The following is a 23958-nucleotide window of genomic DNA, read 5'->3' as shown; positions in this document are numbered from 1 at the left end:
CATGAAATGCTCAGTCATTCACAAACAAGGATGGGGCGAGGGTCACCACTTTGTGAGCAAATGCGTGAGCAAATTGTCCAACAGTTTAAGAACAACATTTCTCAACGAGCTATTGCAAGGAATTTAGGGAGTTCACCATCTACGGTCCGTAATATCATCAAAAGGTTCAGATAATCTGGAGAAATCACTGCACGTAAGCAACAAGGACGAAAACCAACGTGACCTTCAATCCCTCAGGCGGTACTGCATCAAAAACCGACATCAGTGTGTAAAGGATATCACCACATAGGCTCAGGAACACTTCAGAAAACCACTTTCAGTAACTTTAGTTGGTTGCTACATCTGTAAGTGCAAGTAAAAACTCTACTAAGCAAAGCGAAAGCCATTTGTCAACAACACCCAGAAACGGCACCGGCTTCTCTGGGCCCGAGCTCATCTAAGATGGACTGATGCAAAGTGTTCTGTGGTCTGACGAGTCAGTAACTACAGTTGGTTGCTACATCTGTAAGTGCAAGTTAAAACTCTACTAAGCAAAGCGAAAGCCATTTGTCAACAACACCCAGAAACGGCGCCGGCTTCTCTGGGCCCGAGCTCATCTAAGATGGACTGATGCAAAGTGTTCTGTGGTCTGACGAGTCCCCATTTCAAATTGTTTTTTGGAAACTGCGGACGTCGTGTCCTCCGGACCAAAGAGGAAAAAAAACATCCGGATTGTTATAGGCGCAAAGTTGAAAAGCCAGCATCTGTGCTGGTATGGGGGTGTATTAGTGCCCAAGGCATGGGTAACTTACACATCTGTGAAAGCAAAATTAATGCTGATCGGTACATACAGGTTTTGGAGCAACATATGTTGCCATCCAAGCATCGTCTTTTTCATGGACGCCCCTGCTTATTTCAGCAAGACAATGCCAAGTCACATTCTGCATGTGTTTTACAATAGCGTGGCTTCGTAGTAAAAGAGTTTGGGTACTAGACTGGCCTGCCTGTAGTCCAGACCTGTCTTCCATTGAAAATGTGTGGCGCAATATGAAGCCTAAACTACCCCAACGGAGACCCCGGACTGTTGAACAACTTAAGCTGTACATCAAGCAAGTTATGGGAAAGAATTCCACCTGAAAAGCTTCAAAAATTGGTCTCCTCAGTTCCCAAACGTTTACTGAGTGTTGTTAAAAGGAAAGGCCATGTAACACAGTGGTAAAAATTCACCTGTGCCAACTTTTTTGCTACGTGTTGCTGCCATTACATTTTAAAGGCCTACTGAAACCCACTACTACCGACCACGCAGTCTGATAGTTTATATATCAATGATGAAATCTTAACATTGCAACACATGCCAATACGGCCGGGTTAACTTATAAAGTGACATTTAAAATTTCCCGGGAAATATCCGGCTGAAACGTCGCGGTATGATGACGTATGCGCGTGACGAAGTCAGAGTAACGGAAGTTATGGTACCCCGTAGAATCCTATACAAAAAGCTCTGTTTTCATTTCATAATTCCACAGTATTCTGGACATCTTTTGCAATTTGTTTAATGAACAATGAAGGCTGCAAAGAAGACAGCTGTAGGTGGGATCGGTGTATTAGCAGCGGACTACAGCAACACAACCAGGAGGACTTTGTTGGAGCGCTAGCCGCGCTAGCCGCGCTAGCAGCGCTAGCCGCGCTAGCCGCCAAACGCATCGGGTGAAGTCCTTCGTCCTTCTGCCGATCGCTGGAACGCAGGTGAGCACGGGTGTTGATGAGCAAATGAGGGCTGGCTGGCGTAGGTGGAGAGCTAATGTTTTTAGCATAGCTCTGTGCGGTCCGGCTGCTAAGTTAGCTTCAATGGCGTCGTTAGCACAGCATTGTTAACCTTCGCCAGCCTGGAAAGCATTAACCGTGTATTTACATGTCCATGGTTTAATAGTATTGTTGATTTTCTATCCATCCTTCCAGTCAGGGGTTTATTTTTTTTGTTTCTATATGCAGTTAAAGCACGATGCTATCACGTTAGCTCGTAGCTAAAGCATTTCGCCGATGTATTGTCGTGGAGATAAATGGCACTGAATGTCCATTTCGCGTTCTCGACTCTCATTTTCAAGAGGATATAGTATCCGAGGTGGTTTAAAATACAAATCCGTGATCCAAAATAGAAAAAGGAGAGTGTGGAATCCAATGAGCCAGCTTGTACCTAAGTTACGGTCAGAGCGAAAAAAGATACGTCCATCACTGCCTCTCAAGTCCTTCACTGTAACGTTCCTCATCTACGAATCTTTCATCCTCGCTCAAATTAATGGGGTAATCATCACTTTCTCGGTCCGAATCTCTCTCGCTCCATTGTAAACAATGGGGAATTGTGAGGAATCCTAGCTCCTGTGACGTCACGCTACTTCCGGTACAGGCAAGGCTTTTTTTTATCAGGGAGCAAAAGTTGCGAACTTTATCGTCGATTTTCTCTACTAAATCCTTTCAGCAAAAATATGGCAATATCGCGAAATGATCAAGTATGACACATAGAATGGATCTGCTATTTCCATTTAAATAAAAAAAAATCATTTCAGTAGGCCTTTAAGTTAATGATTATTTGCAAAAAAAATAATTAAGTTTCTCAGTTCGAACATTAAATATCTTGTCTTTGCAGTCTATTCAATTGAATATAAGTTGAAAAGGATTTGCAAATCATTGTATTCTGTTTTCATTTACAATTTACACAACGTGACCACTTTACTGGTTTTGGGTTTTGTAGGCTACCTGTGCTGCCTGGTCCAAATTTATGAAGCACCACCAGTTAATGTTTAATGCATGATTGAAGCCAGAGGATGGAAACATATTAAGTGTTTAGGACACGGCTGTGGAGCCACCGAGGAGGGAATTGTTTTTAAATATTGCGATGAAAGTGTATGGAATGATAATGTAAAAGTAAAAAATCCAGCATATGCTAAAACGCTACACACACTTGCACAACTATACAAGGATCAACTTATGTTATGACAAGTGTACAGTCGTTAAATGTTGTCATGAAGCCACAGGTTTTAGACATAAAGAATGTTCATATGTGTGCTAAATGTAAAGGATGTGTGTGTTTACTTCTTAAGTAATTAATACATCCATCCATTTTCTACCGCTTGTCCCTTTTATTTGGTCATTTAAAATAGTATTATGTACTGCACTCTCTAAGGAGACTTAAATGGTAAAATGGTTATATTGTGTGGGTTTTGAGTGTGTACAGTATGTGCATGTAGAAACATATCTGTGTACAATTTAAAATAAAGTAAAAGTATTAATATAGATTTGATTATATAATACAGATGAATACCTACAGAAAGATTTATTTTATTTTTTGGAACACATGTTTAAATGTATATTGTTTTTATTATTGTTCTTACGGTGTTTCCATTTATAAGGAGGTCTCAATAAAGGAATGGATCATCATTGCAAAAGAGTCTAACAGTAATTCAGCCGGAGATGCTACACTTTGTTTAGCTTTTTTGTAAGCAATCTCTTTTATGACATTGTTATTGAAAGAGAGATTTAAAAAAAAGAAAACCATGACCATGACGACGTGCACAAACTTAACTGCCGTAAAACAAGTTGACAGGAAGTGACATTGTCTTTGCACATGCATGGACCGATCAGGTCTTTCAGTACCGATCGGGTAGTGATCATGATCAAAAATAGCGGGGGTACGGGAACAGGGGAGTGCTTATGCCAGGGGCCGGCCCTGTATGTAGCAAAATGACAGTGATGAGTCAGAACCCTGAGCTTGCATATTTCGAAGGTGCAGACGTCATTGTGCAGAAACCCTATATGGACGTACTGTATGAGACACAGTCAGGGTGATGGAAGCTTTAAGGAATGTGAAGACATACCGACAAACCAGCCGTCATCACACTTCTCCATGACGCTGACGAGATCTCCCTCCTGAAGCGCCAGCTCATCTTCATTTTGCGGTGCGTAACTATACAGAGCCTGGAAACTGGAGCAGAGGAAAAGAGACGCTGGTCAACGACTGATAACAGCACGTAAAGACAAATATTTTAGAACATACATACTGTATTTTATGTTTCTGATTTTGTACATCATCTGCTTTAAAGAGTGGGGTAGAGAAGGTGCAGTCCTTTGCTAAAGAGCATTTTGGGCGCCCTTTGGAAGTCAAATGGTGACTGAAAATGGTCATTGAACCTGCTTCCCTGGCATCCAAAGCCATGTCTCAATTGAATACAACTGTACTGTCAATAGTTTGAACTGATGACGGGTAACACCCCAAATACTAATTCTTAGACATCAAGAGTCTTGTCATAAAGTCTAAAACACAGAACGATTCTACACTTCCACATTTACAAGAGAAGACTGAGTAAGATCCCCAGTTCACAAAGCAAGGTCCATATACTGTAAATGTAATAGCCATGACCTTAACCCCATCAAACACTTTTGGGATGAACTAAAAAGGTTCACTTAAAAAAAAAAAGACCATTGGCGATAAACACAATATACAAATATTTATGAACCGTATGTGTGTTCTTTTTTTAGTTTTAAAATGGGGGCTGTTGTGTACAGTATATGTAGCAAACATATAACATATTTCTATCATCTTTTCAAATGGGTTGAGTCCAGAAATATTTGGGGAATAACAAATGTTTTTTGGAGGGATTTTGTTTGATACATAACTACAATGGATTTGAAATACTGTAAAACTTGGTCATCAAGTCCTGGTTCACTGTGATTGTGCCCACCAGCTTAAAGAGGACCTATAATGCAAAACTAACTTTTATTACCTAATGATACCTGTTTTGTGTATTTGAGATCTGTATGAGTTTAACATTTTTTAAATCAAGATGGCAGAGGGGTTAGTGCGTCTGCCTCACAATACGAAGGTCCTGAGTAGTCGTGAGTTCAATCCCGGGCTCGGGATCTTTCTGTGTGGTGTTTGCATGTTCTCTCTGTGACTGTGTGGGTTCCCTCCGGGTACTCCGGCTTCCTCCCACCTCCAAAGACCTGGGGATAGGTTGATTGGGAACACTAAATTGGCCCTAGTGTGTGAATGTGAGTGTGAATATTGTCTGTCTATTTGTGTTGGCCCTGTGATGAGGTGGCGACTTGTCCAGGGTATACCCCGCCTTCCGCCCGATTGTAGCTGAGATGGGCTACGGCGACCCCGAAGGGAATAAGCGGTAGAAAATGGATGGATGGGATGGATATATTTATAAAAAAATCTTGCCTTCCTTCATACTTTCTCCAAACAAGTTGTTTGGACTCTGCCCCATTTGCGACGTTTGTCCCATTAGTGACGTCAGCGAATATCTGATATATGGTTAAGTTTTACCCGAAGAGCTTTGAGTGAGTCCGCCATTGTATTCTGGCGTTGTAGTCAATAAGTTCCTTCTTTTTCTCCATCCTCTTGTTGTGGGGCAGACTGGCTCGTATATGCACATGAATCCTTCGCTCTTGCTATTTCTAATACGAAGTATCAGTCAGTCGATCTGTCAGTGGAAGTGCCCAAAATTACAACATGGCTGATGGGGAGAGGACACAGTCAAAGGGGAGGCACATAAATAAGACATCCTGAAGAGACGGTCAGAAAGCGACTTGAAGATGGTCTGTAAAACATAATCTATGCAACATTTGGACCATAGAGCTATTATTACACGTTATGTAGCCCACAAGGAATTGTTTTAAACGTACAAAAATAATCTCTTTTATATATCCATCCATCCATTTTGTACCACTTATATCTAAAATTTTTTGGGGGGAATTTTAGGAAATTGATGCACTTTGAAATATTTTCTGTCACAGAGTAAAAAAACAACGCTATTAAGTTATTCTTTGTAGTAAGTTGATCTAAATGTTTTTCTTTTTTGTTTTGTACAGTGTAGTGTTGTCCCGATACCAATACCAACATTATTTCGACACTTTTCGGTACTTTTCTAAATAAAGGGGACCACAAAAATTGCATTTATTGGCTTTATTTTAACAAAAAATCTTACGATACTTGAAACACATGTTTCTTATTGCAAGTTTGTCCTTAAATAAAATAGTGAACATACAAGACAACTTGTCTTTTATTAGTAAGTAAGCAAACAAAGGTTCCTAATTTAGCTGCTGACGTATGCAGTAACCTATTGTGTCATTTATCATTCTATTATTTTGTCAACATTATTAAAGGCCTACTGAAACCCACTACTACGACCACACAGTCTGATAGTTTATATATCAATAATGAAATCTTAACATTGCAACACATGCCAATACAGCCGGGTTAGATTAGTAAAGTGCAATTTTAAATTTCCCGCGAAATATTCTGCTGAAAACGTCTCGGTATGATGACGTTTGCGCGTGACGTCACGGATTGTGCGGACATATTGGGACAGCATTGTGGCCAGCTATTAAGTCGTCTGTTTTCATCGCAAAATTCCACAGTATTCTGGACATCTGTGTTGGTGAATCTTTTGCAATTTGTTTAATGAACAATGGAGACAGCAAAGAAGAAAGCTGTAGGTGGGAAGCGGTGTATTAGCGGCCGGCTGCAGCAACACAAAAACATAGCCGGTGTTTCATTGTTTACATTCCCGAAAGATGACAGTCAAGCTTTACCATTGGCCTGTGGAGAACTGGGACAACAGAGACTCTTACCAGGAGGACTTTGAGTTGGATACGCGGTACCGTGAGTACGCAGCTGCGGCTTCCAAACATTTGATCGCTTGCCTGTACGTGCGTGCCGCTATGTGCTTGTCACGTACGTAACTTTGGGGACTTTGGGGAAACATATGTGCTGTATGAACTTTGCGGAGGTGAACGGTACTTTGGGCTGTGGGATTGAGTGTGTTGTGCGGGTGTTTGATTTGTATTGGCGGGTTATATGGACGGGAGGGGGGAGGTGTTTGTTATGCGGGATTAATTTGTGGCATATTAAATATAAGCCTGGTTGTGTTGTGGCTAATAGAGTATATATATATGCCTTGTGTTTATTTACTGTTTTAGTCATTCCCAGCTGAATATCAGGTCCTACCCGCCTCTCACAGCATCTTCCCTATCTGAATCGCTTCCACTGCCCTCTAGTCCTTCACTCTCACTTTCCTCATCCACAAAGGAGCGCCCTAAGTGGCTGATCCGTTGGCGGTCCCGTTGACAATCATGTGCCTCTCAGTCCTTTCCATCGAGGACGTGAAAACACTCCCCTGAGGACTCCTCAAAGAAAAGAGGTTCGGGGGAGCCTGGCTGCCCTGATGGAACCATTGCTGCGGGGTACGTGAGAGATTAGCGGGATTGTTCCGAAAATGTAATTTCAGTTCTTATGTGTCTTGTACATGTTAAGAATGGACAAATTAATGCTCTCTAAAAAAAAATCTTTCATCCTCGCTCAAATTAATGGGGAAATTGTCGCTTTCTCGGTCCGAATCGCTCTCGCTGCTGGTGGCCATGATTGTAAACAATGTGCAGATGTGAGGAGCTCCACAACCTGTGACGTCACGCTACTTCCGGTACAGGCAAGGCTTTTTTATCAGCGACCAAAAGTTGCAAACTTTATCGTCGATGTTCTCTACTAAATCCTTTCAGCAAAAATATGGCAATATCGCGAAATGATCAAGTATGACACATAGAATGGACTTGCTATCCCCGTTTAAATAAGAAAATCGCATTTCAGTAGGCCTTTAAGGACATGTGGTAGAAAAGGAATTAATAATCTACTTGTTGGAGGGGGTGATGGGTGGCGGACCGGTACTTTTCAGAGGCGGTATAGTACCGTATATGATTCATTAATGTCCTGGGCATGACGTTAAAGTGCATCCGACAGTGGAGGCTCCTCTATGGGGTCTTGGGGCACTAGGAAGTTAACCCCTTTACTACTGTTACCCCAGGTAGCCCTTGGCAAAGGCCTAGTACCTGACTGCCCCCTAGCCAGGGATACGGTGAAGACCTCAACGGCGAAGCAGGCGGAAGACAGTATATTTAAGAACTACCACAATGGCTGCGTTGCTGGAAGAAGGCTGCAGCAGAAAAGGGTCCCCAGTCGTCTTGGACTCCATGCCACTGGACCCTGACCCGATTCTGTCAAGGATCGTGTGGTGACTGTCTGTGCACCAGTCTCCCCATGTTAAACAAAGTCACGCACAGGCATCCTCCATAAAGAGATACACCCCTACCAGGAGGATCGTCATACTCGTACGAGTGACCGCCGATGATGATGATGATTCATTAGTATCGCGGTACTATACTAATACAGGTATACCATACAAGCCTAGTACAGTGTTAATAAGGATAAAAGGTCATGCAGAGGTGTACTTATAACAATTTTATAGAGAAATGATAGTATTGATAGTTGCGATTGAGAATGTTTCCTTCTTCCTATGGGGGCATGATGGAACATAACTGAGACGCACCGGTATAGACCTAAATCTAATTGCTTATGCCAGTGAGCTTGTCACCATTAGAAGCCACACAGAACCACGGAATAACAACCTCCACCATGTTTGACACGTGATGTGGTGAAATTTGGAGCAATGGATAAGTGTCCCAATAATTATGTTCATATAGTGTGGACATGAAAGTTAAGTGTGCACGCTGCTATAGCTTCTACTTACATTCCACAGTTGAGACGGTTGGGCTCTGGGCTGCTGCTGTGGGACTGGGGTTGCTGGGAAATGATGAGAGATTGTTTACTGGGATGGGGGTGCAGTCTACAAAGTGCGTCGTGAGGGCTGCGGGACAAGGTGCCGCAGTACCTCACTGAGGTCTCAGCTATATTCAAGATCTCATTACATACTGCCTCCTAGTAGTAGTAGTAGTAGTAGTAGTAGGAAAGTCCCAGTAGATGTATATGTAGATATGCCCAGTGAGGGGTTAAAAAAGTGAGGAGGTGGAATTATGGCAGGAAGGCAGGAAGGCAGGCCCAGTAAGTAGAGAGGAGGAAAAAGGAAGTGATCCGTTAAAAGCCAGAGACGATGGTGGAGACCAGGAAGGAAGGCATGGAAAGGCAAGACACTAGAATGAGTACACCGACAGGGAATTGAATGAATTAATTTGAATTGAGATTATATTCTCAATTTAAAAATGTAGCAAATATTACTTTTAAACAGGATGACAATGTGAGCATTGAGGATGATTCCACACATTACAGTGGGTGATTAAAGACGACGGGTTAAAATGTTAAACACAGATGAAGGTGAAGTTACACACAAACAAATTAAAGGCTAAGCACACTTACCGCAAATGAGTTCACGTTGTTGTTATCATGAATGTCGAAGAGCATCACCGGACTTCTGGAGTTGCGTCCGTGATGATCAATGTCATTCCGCACAAGCTGCAAGACAAAGGACCTCACCTTAGTGTGCACTCTTCATTATTAAACTCTCAGGAGATCGCACCATGTCCTTTATCCACCTGCTATTACTATTCATCCATTAATTACATCCAATAATAATAGGCAAATGAATCATGAAGCATGAATTGTTTATCCAACCAAATAATGCAATCAACTTTCGATGAGAAACACATGTACCAGTTTTGAAGTCTCCATTAACACTTGTGTGTTAGTTGCACACAACATGCACATTTGCGTCCTTGTTCACCAAGACCAGGGCAGTGTTCCAAATCGCCCTCTTTCACACATTTACACTGTTACTTACTTCCTAAGGGTGCAAATTTTGACAGGCTAGTGCTATCCCAAATCCATGACTGTCATTACACGCTTACCAGAAGCGAGGATTGCAATGCAGTGGTACCTCAACTTAAGAGCGCTCCAATTTAAGAGTGTTTGAAGATAAAAGCTTTCTCTCGGCTAATTGTTATGCTTTAAGTCGCAAGCAAAAATTCCAGTTACAAACATCCCTGCCATTAATTGGTGTAGCAAATGTCACAGTGAACCCTGTAAGATGTGCCCTTACTCGCTAGCATTAGCTTATAGCGAGAGATTGACCTTTGTTCTTCCAAACGTGGGAAGGATGCCAGCGAGTGTAAATGTGCTGAGAAGAATAAGTGGATAATATTAATTGAATTAAAAAATAAATCATCAAAAGCATGACAGAGCGTGTATCGAGCTAAAATCGAGCGTAGCACTTCTATTCTGCACCATACTGAAGCAGAATGAGTCTAACGCCAGCCAAGAACGTTAAAATAATTTCTGAACGGCAGACATTTATGCATGAAAATATGGAGAAGCTGCTGATGGTGTGTTTGACGGAGAAGCAGCTGGAAGGAGAGACTGTAGAAGTACACTCTCAAAGGTAAATTGCTGTGCCTTATTACATTACTTCATACAAGTATCATAGTTGTTTGTACTACATTCTATTGTATTTTTTTATATCATATTTCTTATCTAAAAGTTCAGTTTTTCTTTTTAAAAGGCATGTTACATGTACAATTGAGATGTTTTAGGTGGGGCAAGCCCCAAATAATACATTTTCAATTCATTTCAATGGGACACGTTGATTTGAGAAGTGTTTTGAGCTCAGTCACAGAACCAAATAAGATCATAAGTAGAGGTACTAATGTATTTATTTGCTTCTTCTTCTTACTTACCGTTTGGGGCGTGTTGCATTGTGCGATTTGGAACACAACCCAGGCTTCTAATCTATGCCAGTAGTGTAAATCATGATGTTAGACATGTCTTCCACACACACGTTAGCCTCACGTCATCATCAAACACCCTTTCAAGGGGCACAAGGTTCCAGAGCAATCCGGAGCTACATCACGGCACACCATGCAGAAGGTACCTCTGCAGGACTATTTTGTCTGTTTCCATGGGCAGCGCGGCTAGTGCCCCCATCCCCCTCTGTGCCTTCCCCCTCTGTCAACTCCTTCTCCGCCCTAAGCCAGCCTTCCAGCACCGGCCCGCCACTGGGGCTCATGCTGCGTGACAGGTGTGGTGAGGGTGGGGAAAGCAGAAAGTCCCCCCCCTGAGGAGGGGTGAAAGTGAGGAAAGGAGTGGCGGAGTTGGGCCTGGGCGGGTACGGTGGGGGCAGAGGTGAGGCAGTGGGGGAGGCCATGGGAGAGATGCAGTAAGGACTGCCGACGATGGGAGGCACGGGGCTGGCAGAGAAAGGTGGGGGCAGGTACTCGCCGCAACGGTATGACACTGTGGGCAGCGGTGGCAATGGAGGAGTTGGGGCTGCAGGTGGGCTTCCACCTCCCACGGTCAGTGAGATCCACTCAGAGGAGACAGCGTGGACTTCGGGTGACACGGAGCGGCAGGGGGAGCGAGGGAGGGGCAAGGGCGAAGTGGTCAGGCGATTACGATACAACTTTTTATAGGGAAGGGAGTGAGAGGAAGAAATTGAAAAGAAAGATGAGATCATTTGACTTGATAAAAGAATGAAAAGGAAAAAGTAAATGATGAAGTGAACATGGGTAAGACCGGACTTGTACGGAAGCCATGTTGGTTCTTACCTGAGGGGACGCATTGGTGCTGCGCTGTGGCGAGGAGCAGACAGGAGGGTCGGGGTAATCCAAACCATTTTTGACACGTGGTCGTTTGTGCACTTCGACATAGGTGACGGGGAAGATGCCCTGGCGGTTGGTGCCTGAGATTTTTCCTTCGTACCAGTTCTCATCAACTCTACGAATCAGCGTGATCCTCTCCCCCTGCACACATTTGGGACAATTAACACATTATAACATGGACACCTGACACAGCACCCACAACTGAGCACTTTTTAATTGATTAAAACGGGGCGGCGTGGCACGGTTGGGAGAGTGGCCGTGCCAGCAACCTGAGGGTTCCTGGTTCAATCCCCACCTTCTACCAACTTTGTCATGTCCGTTGTGTCCTTGAGCAAGACACTTCACCCTTGCCATCAGTGTGTGAATGTAAATGTGTGTGTGAATGGGTGAATGTGGAAATAGTGTCAAAGCGCTTTGTGTACTTTAAGGTAGAAAAGCGCTTTACATGTATAACCCATTTACCATTTATTTATTTCTCACAAAATAGGCAGTTGTATTGCAAAAACACTTCTTACTCTAAGCTGATAATAGTTTATAAGTAGGTAGTAATAGAACATAAAATGTGCATGTGAACAGAACACATACATGAAGTATTTCTCACTGAAAATATAACAGTGGTGTCTTTATTTATGCTTGAACAATACAAACGTCTCCAGCTATGTGTTAGTGTCAGCTCGGGTTGCAGCTATCGATTATTTGAGTAATCGCGTAATCTATCAATTAGTTTGTTCGATTAATCTGATAAAACACACTTGATAGCTTAAATGCATATTTTAGGGAAAATACTTGAAATAAACAATGAGTGTTCTGCTTGCCATAAACCTTCATTCTTTTTTTCCCCAATGAATGTACATTATTAACAATTGAACTGCGCTTTTTAGCAAAAAAAACCAAACAAAAGCATTCACCGCCACATAGATGACAGCACTCACAGACACACCACCGCTCACATGTGTGCTCTATTGCAACTGCCGTGCAGAAATTATGTTTGCGACGCTCCAGGCACTCCACGTGGCCCAGATTGTATCAATTTTTATTAGTTAACTAGTTAAACGATAAATCAAAGCAACAGAATATAAATCACATCTTTTTTCTAATCAAATCAATTGTTTACTCCGCCATCTGCGCAGGTAACCCCCTGCTAATGGTAGGAATGGACGTACTATAAATCAGGCTTGTGTAAAATTCTGAATAAGACAAAATGAGACATATTTTATATATATATATACATACATACATACATACACTCACATTTATATATATATATATATGTATGTATATATATATATATACATACATATATATACATATACACATATATATATATATATATATATATATATATATATATATATATATATATATATATACATATATATATATATATATATATATATATATATATATATATATATATATATATATATATATATATATATATATAATTAAATTTGAGGTATTATTTTAGGATCATTAAATTTGAGGTATTATTACTTTCAAATGATAAAAAAATGGTGGAAAAATACTTCATTTCCCAGAATACTTTACTTTATCCAAGTATTCGAAATGGAGAGAGTTTGTGTTTACCTTTAGTGTTTAAGTATTTTACTATTTAAGCCAACATCTTTGTTAAACGTGACAAATTCTTCCTCTCGTTTCAAGTCAATATTATTCATATAGTGCCAAATCCCAACAGAAGTTATGTAAAGGTACTTTAGACATGGAGCAGGTCCAGAACCACCCTTGCAATACGTTAAAGAGGACCAACAAAAATAAGTTGTTCATAAATATTACTAGGCCATAAAGAAATTTGTATATTCAACATTTTGCACAAGCCTGTTTTAAATGCATCAACCTTTCGATATTCGTAATGCAATTTCCTTTAAAATTATGTATATAATTGATGCAAATGTTTGACCTTGCCATCATTCGCACAATAAAAAATTAATTAAGTGCTTCTTCATGTTTATTTTACCTTTCTGAAGGACATCTCTACCACCGTGTCGCCTGCGAAGTTGAAGCGAGCCATGGCATCTCCGTATTCCAACACCTGCACTGGCACACTTTTCTTAGGGTGCGCTTTCTCTGTAGGGGGCAGGAGCTGTGCAGGGACACACACACACACACCACATTTAACTAAACACTTGTTGGATCACAGTAATGATCAGATAAAATATATCTAAAACACACAACTAAATGGTTTGTTATTCAGAAGGAGTACCTCAACGTAGCTTCGAGGGAAAATCCCAACTCTTCCATGATGTTCGCCTTCATACCAGTTCTGATCCACCTGTCGAATGATGTACACAATGTCTCCCTTTTGAAACGGCAATTCCCTAAAACATGAAAGAACATTACTATATTAAGTTAGAAATGACATTTTACAAAAACATTTAAACACCATTGATTCTAAAAAAGTCTAAATCTAATATAAGTAGGTAGGGGTGTGGGAAAAAATCAATTCGAGTTTGAATCGCGATTCTCACGTTGTGCGATTCAGAATCGATTCTCACTTTTAAAAAATCGATTTATTTTTATTTTTATTATTTATAAAAAATTTTTTTTTTTTTTTTTAAATTAATCAATCCAACAAAACAATACACAGCAATACCATAACAATGCAATCCAATTCCAAAACCAAACCCGACCCAGCAACACTCAGAACTGCAATAAACAGAGCAATTGAGAGGAGACACAAACACGACACAGAACAAACCAAAAGTAGTGAAACAAAAATGAATATTATCAACAACAGTATAAATGTTAGTTACAATTTCAACATAGCAGTGATTAAAAATCCCTCATTGACATTATCATTAGACATTTAGTTTATGAGATGCGATGCAAGTGTAAGCCACTGTGACACTATTGTTAATTTAAAAAAATTTTTTTTAATTAATGTTTGTAATGATAATATCAATGAGGGATTTTTAATCACTGCTATGTTGAAATTGTTACTAATATTGATACTGTTGTTGATAATATTCATTTTTGTCTCACTACTTTTAGATTGTTCCGTGTCATGTTTGTGTCTCCTCTCAATTGCTCTGTTTATTGCTATTCTGAATGTTGCTGGGTCGGGTTTGGTTTTGAAATTGTATTGCATTATTATGGTATTGTTGTGTATTGTTTTCATTATAAAAAAAAAAAAAAAAATCGTTTTTGAATCGAGAATCGTGTTGAATTGAAAAAATAATCGATTTTGAATCGAATTGTGACACCAACAATCGATTTTGAATCGAATCGTGGGACACCCAAAGATTCACAGCCCTATAAGTAGGGCAATGTTACTCTTAAGACACTTTGATTTCTTTTATTGCAAAGGGGCTTTGACCTTAAATTGTTTTAATTATTTATGAGGCTGCTGTTTCTGATATATGGCAATAAGTTTAATGGTTTGTTTTTTATGCATTCACAATTCACAAATTCTGATTACGTGTGCTTACTTTAGACTTTCAGCTCTGAAGTCGAAGCGTGCCATCGCTGGAGTTCTCTGTGTGGACACAGACAAAACACACATTTATCTTATTCACGTTTGAATAACAGGTGAGCCCGTTTTAGGCACGCTGGTTCTTCGTGGCAATAACCATACTTATTATTGTGCATAAGTATTCAGTACTGACTCTTTAACGGCCAACATCTACCCAAAGCTTGCAGGCAAATAATAACAAGGAACTATGTATAAATACTAGTGCTGTTAAGATTGCATTTTTTAATCAGATTAATTAAATTTTTTTCCATTTTGATTAATCGCTATTAATCACTGTAATCTACTTGAGTGCATATTTGATACAAATGCAATTTTATTGTCAGAATGTCATCCATGCACATTTTCTAAATATGTTAATTGAATGCAATACATTTATTTGTTCAAACCTTTGAAACAGTTATCTGAAGTACCATCATGGTGTATTTTGAAAATACATTTACCAGCGAGCACACCAGTTGGAGTCTTCTCACTCATCTTTGCACTGACATATGCAATGACCTGATCACTGACCATATAACAGCCTGCTCTGCCTTTCATGAAACCATTCATAGTTAAAGGCCTACTGAAATGAATTTTTTTTATTTAAACGGGGATAGCAGATCCATTCTATGTGTCATACTTGATCATTCCGCGATATTGCCATATTTTTGCTGAAAGGATTTAGTAGAGAACATCGACGATAAAGATGCAACTTTTGGTCGCTGATAAAAGAAGCCTTGCCTGTACTGGAAGTAGCGTGACGTCAAAGGTTGAAAGGCTCCTCACATTTCCCCATTGTTTTCAATGCAGCTAGAGTGATTCGGACCGAGAAAGCGACGATTACCCCATTAATTTGAGCGAGGATGAAAGATTTGTGGATGAGGAACGTTAGAGTGAAGGACTAGAATGCAGTGCAAGACATATCTTTTTTCGCTCTGACCGTAACTTAGGTACAAGCTGGCTCATTGGATTCCACACTCTCTCCTTTTTCTATTGTGGATCACGGATTTGTATTTTAAACCACCTCGGATACTATATCCTCTTGAAAATGAGAGTCGAGAACGCGAAATGGACATTCATAGTGACTTTTATCTCCACGACAATACATCGGCGAAGCACTTTAGCTACGGAGCTAACGTGATAGCATCGTGCTTAACTGCATATAGAAACAAAATAAATAAACCCCTGACTGGAAGAATAGATAGAAAATCAACAATACTATTAAACCATGGACCTGTAACTACACGGTTAATGCTTTCCAGCCTGGCGAAGGTTAACAATGCTGTTGCTAACGACGCCATTGAAGCGAACTTAGCAACCGGACCTCACAGAGCTATGCTAAAAACATTAGCTATCCACCTACGCCAGCCAGCCCTCATCTGCTCATCAACACCCGTGCTCACCTGCGTTCAAGCGATCGACGGTGCGACGAAGGACTTCACCCGATCACAGATGCGGTCGGCGGCCCGGAGACGGAGGAAGTTAAGGGGAGTTCGGCGGCTAGCGCGTCTGCTATCCATCTCAAAGTCCTCCTGGCTGTGTTGCTGTAGTCCGCCGCTAATACACCGATCCCACCTACAACTTTCTTCTTTGCAGTCTTCATTGTTCATTAAACAAATTGCAAAAGATTCACCAACACAGATGTCCAGAATACTGTGGATTTTTGAGATGAAAACAGAGTTTTTTGTGTAGGATTCAATGTGTCTGCATACTTCCGTTTCCATGATTGACGTCACGCGCATACGTCATCATACATAGACATTTTCAACCGGAAGTTTAGCGGGAAATTTTAAATTGCACTTTATAAGTTAACCCGGCCGTATTGGCATGTGTTGCAATGTTAAAATTTCCTCATTGATATATAAACTATCAGACAGCGTGGTCGGTAGTAGTGGGTTTAAGTAGGCCTTTAAGGTAAAGGAGCATTTGCGCTAAAAATTGAATTGTCCGATTTATTTGTGTTTACTTTATACATAATTAATGCGATAATGTATTGTGATTCATCTCATGAGTTAACGCGTTATCTCTGACAGCCCTAAAGCATACATAACAGTATGGGTCATAACATTAGGTACACCACAAAGAACATGATCAAATACTATATAAGTAAATAAAATAACAATGTATAAATGTATTATAATAACTGTCATTAAAACAACCCTCATTTCCGATTTATTTCCAAATCAATCAATCAATCAATGTTTATTTATATAGCCCTAAATCACAAGTGTCTCAAAGGGCTGTACAAGCCACAACGACATCCTCGGTACAGAGCCCACATACGGGCAAGGAAAAACTCACCCCAGTGGGACGTCGGTGAATGACTATGAGAAACCTTGGAGAGGACCGCATATGTGGGTAACCCCCCCCCTCTAGGGGAGACCGAAAGCAACGGATGTCGAGTGGGTCTGACATAACATTGTGAAAGTCCAGTCCACAGTGGATCCAACACATCAGCGGGAGTCCAGTCCACAGCGGGGCCAACAGGAAACCATCCCGAGCGGAGACGGGTCAGCAGCGCAGAGATGTCCCCAACCGATGCACAGGCTAGTGGTCCACCCGGGGTCCCGGCTCTGGACAGCCAGCACTTCATCCATGGCCACCGGACCTATGCAACTCCCCCTCGCAAGGGACAGGGGAGAAGAGGAGAGAAGAAAAGAAACGGCAGATCAACTGGTCTAAAAAAGGGGGGGTCTATTTAAAGGCTAGATTATACAAATGAGTTTTAAGATGGGACTTAAATGCTTCTACTGAGGTAGCATCTCTAACTGTTACCGGGAGGGCATTCCAGAGTACTGGAGCCCGAATAGAAAACGCTCTATAGCCCGCAGACTTTTTTTTGGCTCTGGGAATCACTAATAAGCCGGAGTTCTTTGAACGCAGATTTCTTGTCGGGACATATGGTACAATACAATCGGCGAGATAGGCTGGAGCTAAACCGTGTAATATTTTATACGTAAGTAGTAAAACCTTAAAGTCGCATCTTAAGTGCACAGGAAGCCAGTGCAAGTGAGCCAGTATAGGCGTAATATGATCAAACTTTCTTGTTTTTGTCAAAAGCCTTGCAGCCGCATTTTGTACCAACTGTAATCTTTTAATGCTAGACATAGGGAGGCCCGAAAATAATACGTTACAGTAATCGAGACGAGACGTAACGAACGCATGAATAATGATCTCAGCGTCGCTAGTGGACAAGATGGAACGAATTTTAGCGATATTACGGAGATGAAAGAAGGCCGTTTTAGTAACACTCTTAATGTGTGACTCAAACGAGAGAGTTGGGTCGAAGATAATACCCAGATTCTTTACCGAGTCTCCTTGTTTAATTGTTTGGTTGTCAAATGTTAAGGTGGTATTATTAAATAGATGTTGGTGTCTAGCAGGACCGATAATCAGCATTTCCGTTTTCTTAGCGTTGAGTTGCAAAAAGTTAGCGGACATCCATTGTTTAATTTCATTAAGACACGCCTCCAGCTGACTACAGTCCGGCGTGTTGGTCAGCTTTAGGGGCATGTAGAGTTGAGTGTCATCAGCATAACAGTGAAAGCTAACACCGTACTTGCGTATGATGTCACCCAGCGGCAGCATGTAAATACTAAAGAGTGCAGGGCCAAGAACCGAACCCTGGGGAACTCCGCACGTTACCTTGACATAGTCCGAGGTCACATTGTTATGGGAGACGCACTGCATCCTGTCAGTAAGATAAGAGTTAAACCAAGACAAGGCTAAGTCTGACATACCAATACGTGTTTTGATACGCTCTAATAAAATATTATGATCGACGGTATCGAAAGCGGCGCTAAGATCAAGAAGCAGCAACATAGATGACGCATCAGAATCCATCGTTAGCAATAGATCATTAGTCATTTTTGCGAGGGCTGTCTCCGTAGAGTGATTTGCCCTGAAACCGGATTGAAAAGGTTCACAGAGATTGTTAGTCACTAAGTGTTCATTTAGCTGCTGTGCAACAGTTTTTTCGAGAATTTTGGAAATAAACGGAAGGTGGGACACCGGTCGGTAGTTTACCATGAGGTCAGGATCGAGGTTAGGTCTTTTGAGCAGAGGATGAATAACCGCTTTTTTGAATGCTAGGGGAACAGTGCCGGAGGAAAGTGATAAGTTTATAATATTTAACACTGATGGACCTAATAATACAAACAGTTCCTTGATAAGTTTCCCAGGAAGTGGGTCAAGTAAACATGTTGTTTGTTTTATCCCACTTACACGCTGTAATAATTCCTCTAATGTTATTTCATCAAAAATAGAGAGACTATTTTGGAGGGCAGTGTCCGTCGTATATACAGTCGTATTTGTGTTAATAGAGCCCAGTTGTAGCTGGGATGCGTTGTCTTTAATCTCCTTTCTAATGAGTTCAATTTTCTTATTAAAGAAATTCATAAAATCATCTGCCGAGTGGGTGGAGCTACTGGGAGGAGTCCCTTGTTGGGTTAGCGATGCTACTGTACTAAACAGAAATTTAGGATCGTTTTTGTTGAGGCGGATGAGATTTGAGTAGTATTTAGCTTTAGCTAAGGTAAGCATGCGTTTATAAGTTATTAAACTATCACTCCATGCTTGATGAAAAACCTCAAGTTTAGTCGCGCGCCATTTGCGTTCCAGTTTTCTACATGATAATTTATGAGCTCTAATTTCTTCTGTAAACCATGGGGTGCGCCTTTTAGGGGCCCTTTTTTGCTTTAGCGGTGCTATACTATCAATAATTTCGCGCAAGGCTTCGTCAAAGTTGTTAGTGAGTTTATCAATAGAGCCGACATAATTTGGGAATGGTGCTATTACCGAAGGCAGTAGGTCAGCAAGAGTCATCGTTGTGGCAGCATTAATGTTGCGGCCGCTATAGCAGTTATTATTATTATTAGCTTGTTGACAAAGAGTCAAAACTTCAAATTTTATAAGGTAATGATCGGACATTACTTTAGTATATGGAAGTATCATAACTTTGGAGGTGGTGACACCCCTGACAAGCACTAGATCTATTGTATTACCGTTGCGATGCGTGGGTTCATGTATTATTTGTGTAAGACCACAGCTATCAATTATGGTTTGGAGCGCCACGCACTGAGGGTCCGATGGGGTATTCATATGGATATTAAAGTCCCCCATTATGATTATATTGTCGGCGTGCGTCACTAGATCAGCAACGAACTCTGAGAATTCACTGATAAAGTCCGAATAGGGCCCAGGGGGGCGGTAGATAACAGCCAGGTCGAGAGGTAGCGGTGTGACAGACCTCATAGTAAGCACCTCAAACGATTTATATTTATTATTTAGGTTAGGGGTAAGGTTGAAATTTTCATTGTATATTAGTGCGACACCCCCTCCCCTTTTAAGAGGGCGGGCAACATGCGCATTCGTATAGTTAGGAGGAGATGCCTCATTGAGCGCAAAAAAATTCAAATGTTTTTTCCAAAGTTCATATGTTTGCAATAAACCAATAATTAACTTTTTTCTTTTTCTTAATTGGCCACCCATTGAAAGACTTTTCAAATAATCTCAAATGAGGGTTTTGCAACGGTATCCAAAATGTATTGGACAATGTCATTGTAAACTACAACCACAAAAATAAACATATTGTTAAATGAATAGGTATCTATGGGCCCGATCTACTAAGATCCAAATAAGTGCTAAACAGCGTGTGTAAAGTTGCAAACTATATCATTATTGGATCTACTCAGATCTGTGTGTACACGCACACAGACAGAACATTCTCTCTCAATCGTCTGTCTTTGCAGCGCGATCGCCTCCTTTCTCACAGATATTTGTGCCAGTTTGCACAAACACACAAAAAAACACTCCAGACCTGCTATATATAGACGCCAAGCAGCAGCAGCAGAACATTTAGTCTGGATAAATCATATTGTGAGTGCTAAATGATTATATTTTGCATCTCCTGCTCCCAATATTGTTAGTCTTGTGCAAATCATCAAATAGTATGCATATACATGAACAGAAACATGCTAAATGGATTGTGATCTCTATTTTTCATTTTGTCAAAGATTTACGATCCATATGTGAGACAAGCACACATGTTTTTATTTTTCATGCATTCTGACTTTTAAATAAACGCTTGCAAAAGTTAGCTAACAATGGCAGTAATGGGATTTGCTCTATTCGGCCTATAAGGCGCTCTAAAAAAAACATCCAACGTTCTCCATCAAAGTTTCATATACACACTGTAAGAATATATGTAATGTAGTAACAAGCACATTCATAATAACATATGATATTTACATGTTTTGGTCTTTTTAAGCATACGACAGCACATTCATTTCACAGAGGCATCACACCGCTTGCTATTTCCTTCAACAACAACACTACTAGTCATGGCAGACTTCATGCATGAGACACAACAACAACAAATACTTTGGGACAAATTATGATCCAGAACTTTATACTTTTGAGCCTGAATATACGAGGGATGAGTTACAAGTTTTAGATGCTGAGTGATAATTAGATCCAGCAAGTTGCACAATTGCCAAGTGCTTAACAAGAAATACAAACTACGAACATAATAAAACAATCACTTATTGTACAATATCTTCTCTCGCTGGGATGCCGACTGATAGGATGTTCATCTCTTCTCGTTTAGAAGGAGAATAAAAAAAAAAGGTGGGCGCAAATAAGCGTCTTTTCGTACCTTTCTCGCCATTTACTGGTCTCGGTTGAATGTCAAAGTTGACCAACTTCTCTGTTTATGGCAACAACCTTCTACTATACAAGTGAGAGGCATGATTTATAACCTATCACAAACTTTCACCAACTGAGGCGATGCAGCAGCAGCTCAGTCTGTCAATTGCAGCATAAGCTAGTTACCTGTCTTTTTGATCAGTGCGCCGCTAAAAGAAGTTCCTCAGCGTTAGCGCTTATAATAACAATATTGCTAATACTTGGTTAATATTGAGGTCATGACATGTAAATGGAGTAATGTTGGTGTTTTTTTATGTTTTTAGAGAACTATATGGGCGTAATAGATGACTCCCATTAGCTTCATTGTTAGCCACCTAGTACTTGGCGTTTATTACAAATAAGAATGCATTAAAAAAACAAAGACATACACTATATTGCCAAAAGTATTTGGCCACCCATCCAAATGATCAGAATCAGGTGTCCTAATCACTTGGCCCGGCCACAGGTGTATAAAGTCAAGCACTTAGGCATGGAGATTGTTTCTACAAACATTTGTGAAAGAATGGGCCGTTCTCAGGAGCTCAGTGATTTCCAGCGTCTTCCAACATGACTGTGCACCAGTGCACAAAGCAAGGTCCATAAAAACATGGATGACAGAGTCAGGTGTGGATGAACTTGACTGGCCTGCACAGAGTCCTGACCTGAACCCGATAGAACACTTTTGGGATGAATTAGAACAGAGACTGAGAACTAGGCCTTCTCGACTAACATCAGTGTGTGACCTCACCAATGCGCTTTTGGAAGAATGGTCGAAAATTCCTATAAACACACTCCGCAACCCTATGAACAGTCTTCCTAGAAGAGTTGAAGCTGTAATAGCTGCAAAAGGTGGACCGACATCATATTGAACCCTTGGGTTAGGAATGGGATGGCACTTCAAGTTCATATGCGAGTCAAGGTAGGTGGCCAAATACTTTTGGCAATATAGTGTATGTGTTCTTGTATTACATAGGGATAGTGAATGATGGGAAACATTCTCAAAACAAGTTCAGTTCCCCTCTGAGACACACTTCTTTGCGCAGAAGCTTAGCAGATCTTATCAAGAGTTTTAAATACACATAAACCATTGGCAGTTCAGGCCATGTAAGTATCAATCCAATCTGAGTACTATTACGTTTGTAAAAGCCTCTCTTGTATTGGCTTTTAGTCTCCAGGTACTTTACAGAGATACATTTACTGAAGTGTGGCGAGTGTAAAGTATGTGCTGTGTTTACTGCTGGAAATAGCAACATTCCGTCATCAGCTTCTCCCACTTTAAATTTGTAACCTGAAGGAAAAGCCATATGGATCTGCAAAACTCCTGCTGACAAGAACATCACCCTGGGGCCCCCGCCCTCCATTCCCAACCCAGGCTGACTCATGCACAAATTGACAAAGCATCTGCTGTCTTTTTCCTCCTTACTGTACGAGAGGAGAAAACATGGCCTGTATTTGTACCTCAATGCCGGATTTCCGTTTCTCTGTGTTATCTGTGATGTTGAGCAGGTCTCCGAAGCGCTCGTTGGTGATGAACTGGTGGTGTGTTGGAACGATGCCGGTGTGTCGCCTCGACGCTATGTCAGCCTCTTCCTGTTCCCGCTTCACCCGCCGCTGCTCCTCCAACATTTTCTGCCGTGGAAACTGACTGTTATTACTTCCAGATAAGCACTCCTTCTTGTATTTTATTCATGTCACACCAGTGGTGTGCCGTCAAGGCCAGCAAGGCCTTCTCTGCTGGCCTAAAATAACCAGAAATCATGATCATAATTAAAGATAAAAGTATTTTTTTATTTACTTTCCCTAAATATCTAAAAGTATTCATATTCTCTTCATGTCATATTATGCTCCTTCCAGCGCTGTTGTTTTTAGTTTATAGAGTTTTTATCCAATCAGAATTCAGCTGGCTTATGTTGCCATGCTGTACCAAATCTGCTCGAAGTCTTCAGATTCAGCAATGCTGGCGTCTATGCACTGTAAGTGAAAGGGGACATACAGGTGACAGACAGTTGCAATAGCCAATCAGATCACAAGTTGTGGTCAGTAAGGCCTTCTAGATGGCCTAAGGCAGATATATAGTGATGTTATGAGCCAGGTAACATAAGACCTCCATTACCCAGCATGCCACAGTATGCCACAGAGCATGCGCAGTAGCCACGTTTAGCCAACAGCGGGATGTTTGTGATTAGCACCTTGTGGACTAAACTTTAAGAAGTCAGCCAAAACGCCTCGTCTGCATCTTTTATGATTAGACAAGACAACACATATATTTGCAAGGCCATTTTCAAGAAGGATATTTAAAGAGAAACTACATCTTGTGAGACCATGTCGGCCAACCCCGGAATCTCGAATGGTTTCTACAGATTGTGAGTTTAGATATGTTTTCACGT

At 40.9% G+C, this 23958-nt stretch overlaps 1 protein-coding gene across 5 annotated transcripts in view; it reads right to left on the bottom strand.

The window, feature by feature from the left end:
* LOC133657403 (sorbin and SH3 domain-containing protein 1) overlaps positions 1-23958 on the bottom strand; it is a 140528-nt gene that overhangs the window by 5696 nt on the left and 110874 nt on the right. For all 5 annotated transcript variants that reach the window (XM_062058696.1, XM_062058692.1, XM_062058694.1 and 2 more), the window contains 9 exons: positions 23030-23200; positions 14865-14911; positions 13640-13754; positions 13394-13519; positions 11365-11559; positions 10692-11219; positions 9185-9280; positions 8562-8614; positions 3852-3958 (listed from right to left, as the gene is read on the bottom strand). In XM_062058696.1, coding sequence (XP_061914680.1) covers positions 3852-3958; positions 8562-8614; positions 9185-9280; positions 10692-11219; positions 11365-11559; positions 13394-13519; positions 13640-13754; positions 14865-14911; positions 23030-23200 — 1438 coding nt within the window. The remainder of the gene's footprint in view (positions 1-3851; positions 3959-8561; positions 8615-9184; positions 9281-10691; positions 11220-11364; positions 11560-13393; positions 13520-13639; positions 13755-14864; positions 14912-23029; positions 23201-23958) is intronic.

The sequence above is a fragment of the Entelurus aequoreus genome, linkage group LG09, assembly GCF_033978785.1.
Source record: "Entelurus aequoreus isolate RoL-2023_Sb linkage group LG09, RoL_Eaeq_v1.1, whole genome shotgun sequence".
NCBI lineage: Eukaryota > Metazoa > Chordata > Actinopteri > Syngnathiformes > Syngnathidae > Entelurus > Entelurus aequoreus.
Note: the sequence above shows the minus strand (reverse complement) of the source record. Positions and strands in the feature narration are given on the sequence as shown.